This window comes from Scatophagus argus, chromosome 1 (assembly GCF_020382885.2).
Source record: "Scatophagus argus isolate fScaArg1 chromosome 1, fScaArg1.pri, whole genome shotgun sequence".
Lineage (NCBI taxonomy): Eukaryota > Metazoa > Chordata > Actinopteri > Scatophagidae > Scatophagus > Scatophagus argus.
Window position 1 is genome coordinate 10,131,101 of NC_058493.1, and position 17,193 is coordinate 10,148,293.

Sequence of the window (17,193 nt, forward strand, 5' to 3'; positions counted from 1 at the left end):
GAATAAAAGTCATCTGAAATGATCATTTACATAATCATGACACAGCATGTTATTTCACAACAGAGTGCCAATCTGAGGATGGAGCTTCAAGTCCTTATATTAACTGGTATCAACACTGCTGAAGTGTCCTTTAGCAAGACCCTGAATCATGTGGGGGCACTGTTAGCTATAGCTAATCTTGTGGTTTGACCTTCCACTGGAGAGACACAGATCAAAGGAGTATTGCATTGTAATAATTCACACATTACATGCCAAAAGGATAGAAAATTTCACTTGAAAGTGAATTGCCTCAAAACTTGACACAAACATAGTAAAACATACACAAAGGTAGGCACAGACCTGTTTGCCACCCATAGACTCAAACATCTTCTCCAGTTGGACACGGAGCTGCTGAATGTTGTTGAGGAGGATGCAGGGCTGTAAGAGCACACAAATCAATATAACCACTGTTTTGTGGAGTACAGTGTATGGTCCTACACGTGGCAAGAACATCAAATATTCTGTATATTTAACGTTGACATTCTATTAAAGAAAACTATAAAATTTCCTATCATTTTTTACAGCTATTGACACTGTACTGTTTGCGAGCTTGAGACAAGCCCATATAATTGAAAACACACTGCAAAACAACTCAGACGTGTAAAAACAGTCAAAACCATCAGTCCTGATGTCCTGACACATCATCTATACAAAGATGCAAAGTTTCAAAGCGACATCGACAGTCAGCAGGAAACCGCAATACATAACATGAGCGGGAGAGTCTGCGCTGAATGTGTCAGGCATTATTGATTCTCAGCTCCACAAGTTTAACAGATGACAGATGTTAATCACACTGATTTTTATGGAGACTGTGAGTAACTCTTCAGAGTTTTCAGTCAGTCACATATTATGTACACTATCTGCCAAAAAACAACTGACATACAACTCTCCAAAATTATGATTGCAATAATTGACTGTACTAAAAATGATCCTATTGCACCCCGCAGGAGAAGGATGACTGGTGTCTTTGAATACACTAGGCACCCAGCAGTGTCTCTGTGGCACCACATAATAGCCTGTTCTCTTTTAGATTTATGAACATGTTTACATGCTCGTGATTAGATATTCTAAATGTGAAAAAAAAAAATGAATGATGATTTTCCTGCTCTATTTCTAGCTTGAGAGAAGAACATAGAATAGGATCGGTCCACTAACACTCTCATTGGGTTTATTACAATTCATCAGTAAGGGCTGCAGATACCAAAGAAAAAGACAGCTATTTCACAGTGGTGTACTTATTGATTTAAAGAATTCAGTGGGGTAACGATGTCTGAAAAGGGTGATGCTAAACTAACAAGTCTGTCTGCAAATACTACCAATATTACACTATGTATTCATATCAGCACTATGTTTGCAAAAGCAGGACTTCCAGCTCAGTGGTTCCTAACCTGCCTCAAGGGGTCCAAAAATAAATCTGAACGTACACAAGATGATTGAGTTTTCTCTTACAAAAAGATATTTCTCACTGTAACTTTTGCACAATTTGTGTCTTTTATGTAAATCTGTCTTCTTTTGCTTCAGACTTTTCTAAATCCCTAAATCAACCCAAGCAAGAACAAACATTTAAAGACTCATGTCCACACACTGGTCTTTGACACAGGGTCTCAAGCAGACATTGATTTAATTTAAGGGGTCAAATACCACTGCACTCTCTTAATGTATGTTTCAGGTTGTTGGCAGCAGACGGACACATTCTCGGTAAAGATGTCTGATGATGTACTATATATGTGACAGTCTAACAAATTGGGTTTTATTTGATATAAGTCTGCCACTGTGCAGGTCCTTTTGACTCTTATTTTCTTTTACCATCATCTGTCTGGTCAGTCCTGTATCAAGGAGGGACATTTCATGTTTTTTTTTCAAATGTAATGAGCTTGTCAACACTGTAAAGAAACATCTGCCCCCTCTGCTTATACCCTGCGTGTTATCTCTCACTTCAACTTTAAAGCCCAGTGAGGATAATTAGACCACTCCGAAGGCTCTGCATTTAATCATCCATCACATTAAACAATGGACAGAAAGCTCAGAAAATACCAAAGACTTTTCTCTATCAGCTACGGCTATGAGATGAATAATTGCACCTTGAGTAATAGTTAAGTGCACTAGAGAGAAAAGGCAGGACTCAGCATACAATAAACTGGGCTGCAACCTGAAATATTTTCTACATGTTCTCTATGTAAACTGCTGTTAGAGACTGTCAGCCGTGGAAAGTCCATCCATTTGCATTTCTATCAAATGTAATCTTTGCTATTAACATTTGACAGACTCTGAGCGGGCACTTACCACATTCTCCTTATTCAAATACAAAGGAAAGTCCTTGGATATGATTGCAGCATACTGCAGAAGAACTTTGTTGATAGTCTGTAGGGAGGGAGAGAGACGGTTTAGTTGGATTGCTGTTTTATTACTTTATTTCTAGGACTCACTAAAAAATGGAAACATTCACAACCTAATGACAAAATAATATCCAACAGAAAAAATAAACCACAGTGTCTAATTAGATCAGAGGCAAACTGTGAGTTATTACCCCCTACAGGAGTACCTGGGGCCTTTTCAAAAGAGACTGACCTTCGCAAAGCGGCACATGAAGTGAGCCAGGGCCTGTGGGTTTGGACACTCCAGCTTCTTGATAATCTCAAAACTCTGGTTTAGTTGAGTGAAAACATCCACCACTGAACAGGAAAAGAGGGCATGCTCCGAGGTTTGCTGAAACTGTTGCAGAAAAGAGAGACGGAGAAAGGAAGGGAAGGACAGAATGTAGAATCCAAGATGTTAAGCATCTCATAATTCAATTCAGTTTTATTTAAAGTGCCAATTCATAACACAGTTATCTCAAGACACTTTACAGGTGTGTAAACAACAACAAAAAAGAAGAGAATAAGAGAGAAACAGGTCCCAGGGCAAAACCCCACACTGAGTAAGCATCTGGCAACAGTGGCCATAATTGTGAGACATTATATTGAACAGTGAAGACAATAGAGCTACAACTAACAATTATTTGCATTATCAGTTAATCTGTTATCCTCACAACTGATCAGTTAATCTATAAAACATAAGAAATTTTTTTCCTCAATCACCAGTCCAAGACTCAAATACAAAGAATGAAAAAGAAAAGCAACAAATCCCTGCATTTAAGAAGCTGAAACCAGCAAATGTTTGACATTTTTGACTGAATATTAAATTATATGACTAAATTATTCAGCACATAGATGTATTGTTAACCCTTTATGTGTGAATTCTCAGCAACTGCAGAGATGCACAATCAGTTAAACTCACTGTGGATCTCTTGAAAGCATTTGAATTCCTGCATTTTTTCATAAGTGACCTGGTCTCTGGAACCCTATCCATTCTCTCACTGGTGTTTGGCTGATAAACATCATTCTCATTCTCAAACCATTCAGTGACCCCTTATGCCAGACCTGGGCACAAAGGGCCGGTGTGGCTGCGGGTTTTTGCTCCAACCAACCAAGAGCACACAGTTTGACCAATCAACTGTCTGAAGACTGAGATCAGTTGATTAAATGAGTCAAGTCTGGGTCACATCCTGGGTCAGACTTTTAAGCCAGTGGTAATGAGAAAATGTTCAATTTCATGTTCCCATTTTGTAACATAGGTTTCTGTTAAAGGTTTGCAGTCTTCAAGTCCATATATTTTCTAACTTGAAAAGGCTCATAAAGAACTTTTACACCAAACATTACATCTGTTTTATGGTACTCATGTCATTATAAAGAGCAAATTATGTAACCACATGTTTTACATTAAAATGCTGCTGTATGCTATTTAACATGTGAACTGTAATAATTAATGCTTTTATGTGTTCACAGTTGTAGCTACAAGAAACACCAAATGTCTTTAATCATATATATATGAACACACATACATAAAAACATGTGTGAACATGCAACAGCACACTGCAAAAGTTTCTGGGATAATTTCTGTGCCAAACTTGTCTTTGAAAATTTACACATTTGCTCTCATTATGGCCTAATCTCCGTCTCCACCTTTTCCTCACTGAAAATTATGCTTTTTTCTTCAGAATCAGAATCAGAATTCCTTTATTTATTTATAAATTCTTTCCCGGTTTTAATTGAAATTTAACTCATATTTTAAAAAATCAAATTTCTTTAGTTGTCTTCCTAAGCAGGTAAATTTAGCCTTTGCAAATGTCCTTGTGACTAAGAAAGCAGTGTTGAGAGGACTGGAATGTTAAATATACATACTGAGAGATAATTCAATGCTATACTCACTCCATCTTTCTTGTCCCTTTCCAGCGCTCCATTGAGGAAATCCATGGCTACATCCTCGTTCTCATCAAGCCACTGAATAACAAACGGTTCAAACCACCTAAAAAAAAAAAAATTATTACTGAATGTTCATATCATAGTTGAGAGGTTTATCATCTATCTGGAGCACAGTCAGGGTATACCATACCAAAAAATTCTTAGGCCAAGGCTTTTTATCTATTTAATCATTTTAGGGGAGCTACTTTGTTTTAGAAAGATCAATGAAAATTGATCATGTTACACTCAAAAAGATATCCCAAGGTTGGCTTATGCAGGCAGTGATATCAGGTTTCAGTTTGTACACAAATAAGACTGCGAGGCTCAGATGGAGGACAGCAGAGGACAGGACAGGCGTGGACAGATGAGTCGGGTAAAAAAGTGCATTTGTTAGTGGAATAATAATGCTGTTCTGCGTGTTTCACATGGGCATTTCCTAGTTTAATATAGTGCCCACGTTTGTCCTCAGAGCAACGAATGTCCCTCCAAAATTGCCTTGTACTCTGGCTAAGGGCATCTGCTACAGGAGGGAAAGCCAATAAATAACACTGGGCGTGACAACAGGGAAAGAGAAGAGTGACAGGCGGACAGAAGAGACTGTGTGTGTGTGTGTGTGTGAGAAAGTGTGTGAGAGTATTTGTGTGTGTCTGTGTGATGTGTATGCCTCTGGAAGAATCAATCCGGCCAGAGATGGTGTGTGAGTAACAGTGTTGGAGAGGGGGAGGGGTAGTCTTTATTCTGATAGACTAGCAGGATGAGTGGGTGAGTCTGCGTTTCCCTCTTGCACTGCACGTGCTTATGTTTGCTGCTATCCCAGCTTTACGGTACATGCTTATGCATGCACAATGGAAAACAGGAATATGTGAAAAGAAGAACCAAAACACGCTTTTAAGTTCATCTCCTCATTTAAAGAGTTTAGGTTTAGCTTGTTTGAATATCATACAGTTGTACAGATCCAGTCTTAACCAGAAACTCATTGAAATTGCCATGATAGTCTCACAGAATCCTTCTCCCTATGGAATATGTGTCAAAATAAAAAAAAAAAAACAACGGTTTTGGTAAAAAACACCAATGGCAAAAAAGTTCCCTGTGGAGTTCCACAGAGCCCAATTCATGGGGCCCTCATTTTGTCTAATTTATGTATTATGATATTTACTTTACATAAACTTTTCAAAATTTTGTTTTGTCACTGGCAAACAATTTATTACCTGTGAAAATGGCTGAACACTTACAGAGAATACTCAGGAGAAACACCCTTGAAGGCCGGCAGGTCACGGACGTACTCATTATGGAACCATTTGACTTTGAAGTGAAGATTCATGTATTCAGTACTTTTGCATAGGCGGTGCTTTTCATGTTCTGTAAAGAGAAGCACATGTGAGCATACAGGGTATATCCAATGAAGTCACAATCCTTCAATGGAAAATTAGGAGTTTGTTAAGTTGTATGGCATTACAGCAACACCAAATTTTCAGTCTATAATACTGTAAACATGTTGCATGTGCTCAGGACAAAATGACATTACCTTAGTTTCTTTGAACTGCTTTTTTCTTCAAAAAACTCACAACAAACATACACTCACACATACAAATAGAAATGTGCAGTATCTGGGTAGCAGCGGTTGTTTTGAATCTGACAGATTAACATCTTCAATTATGTGCACCCTTGAGCTATCAAAGAATAAACAAAAAAAAAAACCTGTGCATGTGTTCACTCTTCAACAGACAGTCCTTGAATGACTGCAAACGAACTAAAGCTAAAATGCTAGCAGACTTTCATGTCAGCTGACATGGGTGTTGTGTCATTTAGTCCAGCTCATTGTAGAAATTTCAGAACAACTAAACATTTCCATGGAATCCCCTGGAGGAGAGATGGGTAGTGATGGCGTAAGAGAAGGACTGAGAAAAGAAGCCATGATATGAGATATGAGATGAAAGAGAAAAGACCATGGGAGACAGAGCATTGTAAGAAAATTGACTACAACTGCAATGGTGGGTAAATTAAATTGTCTTTGTAGCTTTGCTGCAGATGAGACAACAGCACTATGAAGTAACAAAATAGCGGACATAAATACTAACGTTAGCATCCTAACATGCTCACATTGACTAACATGCTGATGTTGGGCTAATGTAATGTATACCAGTTTGCCATCTTAGCACGTTAGCATGCCAAGATTTGTTGATTACTTTTGTTGATGCTAAATGCAGTACAGCTGATTGGATACTCAATTAAGATATTTCATTCTGGACCATATAGACCAACACTACATCCAATAAGCTGCCAGCATGGCAAAAAATGACAGTATGGCTTGTTCAAATGTATGAACTACCTTTGCTTCCCAGCAAGTGACCTCTTGTGGCTATGCAAATAGTGACTGTTGGTCTGTGAGGAGCAATGGTGGAATGTGGTGTCTAACTTAGACACTAGAGACTGCACATACAACAGTGAGCACTGAGTCCACTGAGACATGACGACGATCTTCAGATCTCTTGTGTCACATTCAGCTTTGTCAGCCCACGTTTGTTCACATTACAGCACTGCATCAACGCAAAGCCAACATCAACTGCAGCAAACAATCACCTGGTCAAAACTGCATGTGTACTGCATCGCAAACGTCCAAAACACAGCCCGTACTTGAAGCAAGTCACCATGCTGTCTCTCTCCCGGTCTCACTGCACCTCTCCTTGTATGTATCTTTCTGTGTCTTGTTTTCTCATAGTCACTCTCAGCGAATCTTCGTTGTTTAATGGTTTTGCCCACTTTTTGTTTCTCATTTTGATGAAGCATCGTTTGATCAAGTACAAGCTTATTTGAGACACTGTTGGGAGAGATGAGATGGATTCTAACTCCAGTCCATCTCAGCTACATTTGAGACAAAATTTGGCTGTGATATATGGAAATTTAAAGGAGAATGACAGATTTCACTTTTTTTTTGTTACAGCAGGTGGTCCTGAATTGGAAAGCACAAATAATTATAAATACTGTATATAAGACACACTCTTTTGCAGATATAAGATGCATACATTCACATCACATCAAAGACATGTTTAAATCCACAGGCTGCACCCTGGCTGTCGTGTCTTAATCCTTAAACCTCCGTGCTTAAGCTAATGAATAGTGAAACGCCTGCCAGCCTGCACTCCCCTTTAAGCTCAAAGGAAAATATTTACATCTGCATAATTAACATATTTACCTGTGAATAATGTATTGAAATGTACATTTCAATATTTTACTCTTTGGAACAGAAAAGAAACTGAGAACTTTTTAAACTGAGGTAAGACTTTATTAAAAGGACAGGGGCCATATATACAGTACAGCTGGGTGAATTAAAATCAACTTGGGGGTCTGTATAAAAGTGTTAAGGCTGAAGCATATAACTCGATGCAAAGCAAGATGTAACACAACAGTGCTTCACCAACATTCACTGAAACGTTTGCCAGTGTTGGTTTCTCTTCAGAAGATATCAATATAGGAGAAACAGTGGGTGTGAAGATGTACACAGTATAATAATGTATAGGGAAAAATGGTTAGTTGCCATAGCCACCATGGCTTAACACATACTGAAGGTAACAGTGTCAGAAATAGAACCTTGATTAGCAGAAAATCACAGTGGTGGCAACATGAAGACTGACAACACTGTGGAAAAATTAAAACAGCACAGAAGTAAACCTCCGTAACCATCGCATTTTTGACAAATGCCTTTCTTGTGTGTGTTGGCCAGCACGCCTGTCTATTGAAGTAATTTATGCACTTATACAGTAAACGCCCAAGGTGGAGTTTGTTGTACTTGCACATATAGATTTTAACATCTTTCCATAAATCCCAGCAGCCACACTAGAGTGCTGTTTAAAGTCCTGCAGATAACTGATATATGACATGCCACAACAATTGCATCGCCTTACAGTTATTTTCCTTGAAGCCGAACACTGGAAAAAGAAAATGAGCACAGCTTTCATCTATGCCTAACCTTCATGGCCTAAGTGGCTTTGATGGCTGAAATTGCTAATGGATTTAAGGTTTCAACTGGATTCACCTGGTCAGTCAGCTTCACAGAAGGATCAGGGGGTTTAAACTTTGTGAATATTGACTTGAGGTTGTTTAACTAAAGAAGACATGCAGTTATTCTGATGGAGAGGCTGTGTGATATCTCAACAGAAGGATCTACTGAGGTGGTGCCACTTTAATAACTGAACTGGCACTGCAAGGCAGCTTTTACACATACAGGATGGTCACACATACACTCACACACACTCACACCCACACACACACACACACACAGTCGTATTTCCATTGCTTTTGGGGATAGACCCAAAGACTTACATTCATTTCCTGGAGGCTTAATCACCACCTAACCAAAGCAACTCTTCACCCTAATATTTAATGATTTATGTATACTTTTTGTTTCCATAAGTAAGGTGGGTCCTCACGGTGTGACTGTGTGAACAGATTTTTGTCCCAGCCACAGGAATACACGTACACACACGCACACACACACACACACACGCACTGACAGTCATCTAAAGGAAGCAGATGGAGGTCATTTGGGAGACAGAAAAGTAGAGGTCAGCAGGTGTTTTGTTTAGTGCTGCCAGCCAGGCTCTGCTCGCTTGTTACTGAATGTACGAGTGTTTACAGGGTGTGTGTGTGTGTCTACATTACATCCACTCAATACTTGTACTGTATACTCGCCTGTTCAATGTAATACTGTATGATTTTTACTACCTAAAATAGATATTTATGACTACTTCAAAAAAACTATAAAAATGAAAAAAGAACAGAACAGTTCTTGAGGGTTTCAGTGACACAGTTACGGTAACTCAGTAACATACATGAATCACAAGAGTCAAAAGGCCATGTTTCCTTACAGATAACAGACATCTATGATGCAGTTTCATTTACTGTAACTAAACCAAGCAGAAACAATGTGACAGAAGTGTGAGCAGTTTTAAATGTTTTAAGAAGTAATAACAAACTACTGTACTGACTATTGTAAAGGTCTTAGAAAATGGGGCTAACAATATAAAGGTTGTGTGGCTTGTGGCTCTAGTGTTCTTGAAGTTCTTGAAATGATAAGCACCTCGGCTTAGATCAACATTATTGATGCATTGGATATTAAATGCAAATACAGTCCAACACACAAACGCCTATATTATTATTATTATTATTGTTGTTGTTGTTGTTATTGGAGTGGATCATTATGCCTGCCAAATATTCTGCATTACCATTTTTATTTCAATCTTCAAAATCCATGATATGAAAATAGAAATATCTGCCAGAGGTTAAAAGAGTGTTTATTTCTTGAAAAGCTTTAAGTTTTCAAAAGCTGTTCAGTTTGGGAGTCATGAGGCTCATATCCTCTCTATGGAAAATGGAAGCACAGAATGACAGAATGCGTCTCTTTGCACACTCTGAATGAAAACAAAATGCCATAATTTTCCATTCACTGAGTCTAACGTGATTGCTTGAATGTGAGAAAAATAAGAGAGAGAGGGCAGAGTTTTAAATAATACTGCAATAAGAAGCTGACTGACTTCAAAATTAGTTGTCTTGTTTGTTTTGTTTTGGTTTTGTTTATTGTCAGTGAAAGGTTTTTGATTATTTTACATCTAAGAATCCCCCCTAAAAGTTGGAGGCAAAAGGCATTTTATGTGTTTTCAAATACAATCAAGGCCTCCTTAAAATTAATTACAGGCTGTTTAGTCTAAACATGATTGATTTATCATTCAGCAAAGAATATCACTTCCACGACACTAGTTACTTTATAAGGCTGAGGTGTCAGATTTTTCAAATGGCCAATCTGTCATTTGGGAGGTAAATTAGTTCATATTCATTTATGCGAATCATGCAGATCCAATCTACTGGATCCTCCACATTGTTCCACACGGAGTGTCACATTAAAAGTTTAACATACAGTGGATGTGCAGACATGCGTTTGAATATGTTCAATTCTCGGGAAAGACTGGAGCACAGAGCGCTACAATGAATATGCCTTATCCATTCACATGGTATTTTTGTGCCCTTCACACTTGTGAATGATGCAAAACACTGAGGAAAGACACAATGGAACAGTAGCTGCATGCCGATAAGGTACTACAAGGTGAGGTGTTCTGAATCTTCGACTGAGAATCAGGATTTTCAACAGGTTCTTCAACCAGTCGCCATAGGAAAGGTTAAAGTAATAATGGCAGTAATGCTGAGTCTGAGTTTGTAATGAGCTGTAATGAGATCAACAGTTTCCACTAATGAGAGACCAACAACAGGCCCTCAAAAAGTAATCTTCTTTGCAGATCTGTGTTTTCCTGATTTTAAGCACTGCAAATAATGGATGAAGCTGCCGGTGATATTTGGGATGTGTTTGACACATACAGCTCCAACACTTTCACAAAAGATCACTCTTCTCTGTACATCACTGAGTGCCACACATTTTCTCTTATCCTCTTGTGTTTACAGCAACAGGTTCAAACTGTTACATTCTTCACTGCGATATGATGTGATACAACAGCACTATGACTGTAGCTGATTTGGATGAATTAGATAGCAATGAAGGGACAATTTAGGCTTTATCTAATTTTAAAATTTCTTCAACACTGCCTGTCTTCTAACCTGTATTATAACAGTTAATTTTCTGTTTATGCAATCATGTAAATGCCTTGTGGCACTGTACATTCTCACCTTATCACCATCCTCTTCCGGGACAACAATAGTAAACCTGAAGAAACCAGTTTGGCCTTTTCATTATGAGCCATTGTAGTTATCACAGGTGCTTAACAGATAATGTGAGTGGCTGAGAAGCTAATGATTAATCACCACACTTATCCTATTTATATTCCACCTCCCCTGCACCTTTGCTAATATATATAAACATAAACAAAAGTATAGAGTAGTAGAGTTTGTTTGAATGTGCTTGTACTGTGTGTACACCCATGATTCAGCATTGCAATCGAGTCTTCATATCTGTGTGTCCCTGTCTGTGTGTGTTACATTATGCTAGTGTGCGCCTTTGTGCCCTGCTGGTGGTAAATAGTGTGGGCTGTCCTGAGGGAGGAGTAAGCTCAAGGTCCCTGGTGAGGATGTCATCTTGTCTGACTCAGCCCACTGGGACGGACAAACTCACAGGAGACTCACTCTCTGCCTCATTGATTTAAATGCTGTGAATATAATGATGAAATGCAGCGGTTCACCACAGTATTTCTATCCTCTAATTACAATTCAGTGTATATATCTATAGGAGCGTGTGGTTAGACAGATTCACGTTCGAGACAAAAAGGCTGGAGGACCAGAATGGCAGCCAAGGGCAGTATAGCTCTCTGTGTGACATAATTCCTTCATCTTGGCTTCTGACCCAGTTCTGTCAAAGGATCTCCTAAGCTGCATCGCAGGGACCCACTTACACAGCTGTGCTATAACACCAGGACCCACAGAGTCACTAACGCTTTTTGATGTGATTAGAATATACAGTATAATGCCAAACTTGAGATTTACTAATGTAAATATTTTCACTAGTAAAATATTGATAATTTACAGGACCTGAATATTTAAAAAAAAAAATAAAAACCTGAAGCTGGATCTCTGCCTTTGCAGTCCTTCAAACCCTCAGAAATACAGCACAGAATGTCCAGTAGATGCTAAATCTTTTACACCAGAAAATTAACCTTTTTAATTGGACTGAATAATTTCTTTTACATTTGATGGAGAGAATACTTACAGAATATTAAAAATTTTAGAGATCTGCAAGTATAAAAAAGATGCTGCAAAGCTCATTCAGCACTTTATAAACTTTAAACACTTCGTGTCACAGAGAGATCAGAATTAAGGGGAGAACAGACTAGCTTATTAAAATCATGCTGCAGTACAACACCCAAACTTTAACCATGCCCCAGACCTGTAAGCAAAGTCTTTGGTTGGAAAAAAACACCCCTTGAAGAGGTACATTAATTGCAGTTCAATTAAAATATACTATGGAGTTGACGTTGTTCCAGCAGGCTGAAGATGAGTTAATGGGCTGCTGGAGCACTGGATCTTTAATGACATGCTCCAGAGACCGCGGCCATTAAATAGCTGTACAGTGGATATTCAGCAGGTACTGTGGAACTTCACCACACAAGTCTTCTCAATTCTAGATGTAGGACTACCGTTTTTCCTTTGATAGGGCATCCTTGTTGCTACAAACAGTGGTATTATGATTAAGTCGTACAAATTAAAACTTTAGGAACAATTCCGATTTACGTGATGGAGGGGATCAGATCAGACACTCTGTTAATATTACGGTGAGGTTTGCGAGCTGGTTCCACACTACCTCATGGATAATACTTATTTGAGTCTGAACTTTAAATAGGATGTGACAAAAAATAGGATGTGAAAAAAAATAATGATGATGATCGATAAGTGTCTGAAAACTAAATTTACAGCTCTACAGAGTACCCCTTTGAAGTGTTTATCATGGGGCTAATGGTGAATGCTTGAATGAGACAGTGATTTCAACTACAGCCATTCACCCTCTCACATCCTCCTCCTCCCTATTTCTGTTTCTTATTTTATCCTCTCTATGTCTTCACTCCTGCCTCTCTGTCGTCTCTCTTTTTCTCTTCCTCTCGCACATTCAGAGATTTTCACAGAGATGCTAAAATTAGCAGCATCCATTTCTGCACCAGCACTGGCACCAGAGGCCCCCGAGCAGGAAGCAGAGAGTGCATCAAAGACTTCAAGTAACACACATGCACATGTGTGAACGCAGACACATGCACACCTACGCCTCTTTTTTTTCCTCATTCATTCTTTCTTACTTGTGTGCACAATGTGATGCTTGCACAAATGCGCGGCTGCACACACGGACACACAAAGGGAGAAACACAGATTGACAAAGCAGGACATTCTGGCCCGCCTCCTTCAGGGTGTCTCTGTCAGTCGCCCTGCCAGTTCTTTGTGCCTTCTTACGTAAACAGGTCACTCTGACTTACTTCTATTTATCTGAGTGAGAATAATAAACTGCGGCATGCACTGGCTCAGTATACCTGCTCCTACCTCCTCAATGTTGTCATTCATTGTGTAAAAGCACAAACATGCAGCCTTTCTACTGATAATCTTAATACACACGCATAAACAGAGTCACTGAACATGCTTGACAGTTGTATGCAGGAGACAGTAAATGTCACACTAATACGCCCTGAGAACTGTACTTGTATGTGATGGATGAAAAACATCGAATCAAAGACAACCCAACCAAAGCAATCAATGTCTGGTGTTCCTCTGACAACTTAGAGCCATGAATGCACAGTGCAATGATGAATGAAAGCATTGAGACATTATTCGAGAAATTATTGCATATATTAAATACCCTGAGGCTTCACTGCTTTCTTTAACACATAAGAGTAGGTGTGCCAGATGCATGCTATTTACTATTAAAACTCATTGAGCACTACATTATGTTACACTGCACACATTATCTGCATGTCAGTGTTATCAATTGAAGATCAAACATCTCCATCACATGATAAAGAGCTCATGAGCTGCACTTCTATGTCCCTGTGGGTACAGGATTGCCATCAAGTTTAGATGGTAGTTTAAAATTTAGTGAGGCCCAATGTGTTACTGAGTTAAAGTGAAAAAGCTAAAATTTAATGTATTTACTACACAATTTGATTTACATTCTTTTTTTAAATTACACAAGCACAATAAAATTTTAGTTATGAGGGGTATTTTTAGATCATAAATAAAGTGATTTACATGAACACCATCCACGTGATATGCAGCCACCTTAGTTCCACAGCAGCAACATACGATGAGGCACTCAGCAGCATTTAATGTGCAAGGCGTGTATGAGACAGTAATATATTAATGCCAACTTATCACATATCCAGTCCTTTTTAAGAAGAACATAATAATCATGATATTCTGCAACAAAACCACACTATACTCACATACTCGGGAAACTGAGTGTGAGTAACACACATCAGTCAATAAAATTGGGTTCTGCTTTCCAAGCGGCACCACCTGTTTTTTATATGGTTTTACAATCTACACAGTAAAACACATTAAGAGGTTTACGATGTGCATGTTTGCACCACGGTGTTATGAGGTTTTTGAGTCAGTCAGTAGGACCAACATGAAATGAGCAATAATTCATACAAAGTGCTCCTTTGAGGAACATGCCAGTCATGTCCTCCTCCTGGCACGTGTCGCTGTGGGCGGGCACTGATGTACTGACAAGAGGAGGCAGAGAAGGAAATGAGGGTTTAGGATCAAGGAGTGAGAAAGAGGGTATATGTGACTGAATGCATCCGGGATTCTTGTCTCCTTTTTTGTAACACAGACACCCTCAGGCAAATCAGACGTGCACATACACAAACACACACAATGCTCAAACCTGCTGTGACAGCAGTCAGTAACACCCTAGGTGGTCACATGCCCAGCTGCCTTGACTCAGATATGCACAAATAGACACAGAGCCACCACTGCTTGATCTGACTCCCGCTATCTCTTTACTCACGTACTCAACTGTGTGTATTATCCTTCATAAAAGGGAAAAGACTATTGATCTAAACAGCGTTGGACTATCTTGAAAAGGTGTTGTTCAGCACAAGCCTGGTGATCATTTGAAAATTATGTAGTGCTGCTTTTGTTTCATTTTGCACCAGTAGCTAGTGTTCAATGTTTGTTCCTGAAACTAATAAAAATATATTTCTTCATGGTAACTTGTTGATTACCCAAAAAAGCCATGATTTATATCAATTTTATCTCTAAGTGATTGCAATGTGTATCTTTACTGATGACCCACTATTCTGTATTCTGTATGCATTTCTCTTCCAGCTCTTCATGCTGCAGTAATAAACAATCCCATATTTTTTATTTATTTTGTTTTTTGTTTTTTTTTGGGGGGGTGGGGGGTGGTTGTGTGTGTGTGTGTGTGGTGAGGATGCTTTGTTCACATTAATAGTAGATATCTTGCAGATAAAACTCAACTCAGCTCTGGCTTTGTTTAGCTTTAAAAAAAGAGAAAGAAACCAACAAAAAAACCCTCGAGAATCACTCATTTACCTAACCCCTACCTAATTATTTGTCAGTATTCCTGCACTTTGGAAGTTTCTAATTTCTTGAACCACATTTCTGGATAAGTACAATCCTCTACACCCACTTTACAGTCTGTCAGCGGATTAGATTTCGTGCCAAATCTGAGGGCTTGTGATAAAACACAAAACACACTGTACAGCAGTCACAATTTTTGGTAAAAACAGACACACAGTTTCAGTGTGTTCAGTTGATGGATGAATTGTTTTCAAAATGCTTTTTCACTTTAGGGCAAAGGAAGGAGTTGGTATAACAAGTAACAACATCCTGTTTATGACAGAAGGCACTGGAAGTCCGAAAATATAGAACTATAACAGTAGTACTAGTGAGACTGAGGCTACTGATAGTCCTGACTGTTGGTTCCTTTGTTTCAGTGAATTCAGTGCATCCAAATATCAAGAACATGACGCATCTTAAAAAAATGACACATGTGGAATCATACAAAAATAATAAGCTGGATTAATAATATAATGTAATCTCAATTCTAATGTAATTCAGACATCTTCCCCCTGTTTTATAGCTGCTCATCATCTCACTACAGAAACACACATCCATTTGGGCTCCGATGCCCATGAATCTACACGTCTCATTAAATGGGCACATTTATATGCATACAGTCCATTCACATTCTGTTTCCCAAAAGCAGATCAGATTTAAAACCACCTCACACTGCAGAATCTATATGCTTCCTATGTGCATGTGTGTGCTTACAGGTCTGCAGTATCTCAACTTGGCACCTGGTTGCCATAGAAACTCAAGATGGCTTAGCACAGAGAAAGCAGCAGGTATGTGCTGTGGAGATGAGGATAAATCACAGATAAACTCCTTTGGTGCTTCAGCCTTTTTTCTTACACACAGTCTACAGAACATTCCCAATCCTTGACCTCGATCAGATGGCAGCTTCTCTCACAGCTCCTTCTCCCCCTCTTCTGTCATCATTAAAGTAGCAGATGTCATGCCCTCTGTCATGTCTACATTCAGCATAGAGGTGGTTCAGCTTAGAGTGTGACAAGTGATCACAAACACAAGGAGAATGTGCTAATTATGAGAATAGTGATTTCAACGTGTTTATGTCATATTGAATGATTTCTGGGTAACAAAGCACACAGTATGCCAGTAACTCCCCTCTCCTCCTTCCTATCTTATATTCTGATGCTCGCCATTCCAGGAGGTTACTGATGTAGCCAGTTCAGTAACCTCCTGAAATCATCTGCTGCCTTTTGGGAAGTGATCTGGGGATAGAGATGGTGGGAACTGAAGTCAAAAACAATGTCGGCCTGTATGCCAGATTTGAGATTGACGGCATGATCACCTTGAGTCTGTGCTGTCTTTGGATAAAGACTTCCTTATGTTGTATGTTACACCACTGAAGATTCCAAGAACACTAAATGTGAATCATGTTTTGCGGCATAATTATTGTTTAAATTAGACAACATGGCTGCTACGCAATACTGGATACACTCTTGATTAATCAGTGACATAAACTGATTGATTCTTTTGGTTCGTGTTAATTACAGATTGTAAATCACTTGTTTCATATGGTGTGAAATTCCTTTCTTTATGCCTTTATACCATAACATGCTCAATGTTGTCTTTAAAGGATATAACAAGAATATGGAAAAGTATTCATACCTTTGTAATGGCTGCTGTGTATTTACAATTGGTAGATTTTGGAAATATAATTTCAAATTGCTTCACTCACTAGTACCAATCTACTACTGTAGGTAACAGTTGAAAAGCCGTCTAAGTCCATGCATACGTCTCTGCTGTGGCGCTCCAAGCCTAACTCAAATACTGCATAGTAAACCAC

General features: G+C 38.8%; 1 protein-coding gene across 4 annotated transcripts in view; it reads right to left on the reverse strand.

Moving 5' to 3' along the window:
- The window catches only part of LOC124052562 (protein unc-13 homolog C), a 95,460-nt gene that overhangs the window by 19,783 nt on the left and 58,484 nt on the right, over positions 1-17,193 (reverse strand). For all 4 annotated transcript variants that reach the window (XM_046377275.1, XM_046377101.1, XM_046377185.1 and 1 more), the window contains 5 exons: positions 5,552-5,678; positions 4,287-4,383; positions 2,608-2,751; positions 2,323-2,400; positions 340-417 (listed from right to left, as the gene is read on the reverse strand). In XM_046377275.1, coding sequence (XP_046233231.1) covers positions 340-417; positions 2,323-2,400; positions 2,608-2,751; positions 4,287-4,383; positions 5,552-5,678 — 524 coding nt within the window. The remainder of the gene's footprint in view (positions 1-339; positions 418-2,322; positions 2,401-2,607; positions 2,752-4,286; positions 4,384-5,551; positions 5,679-17,193) is intronic.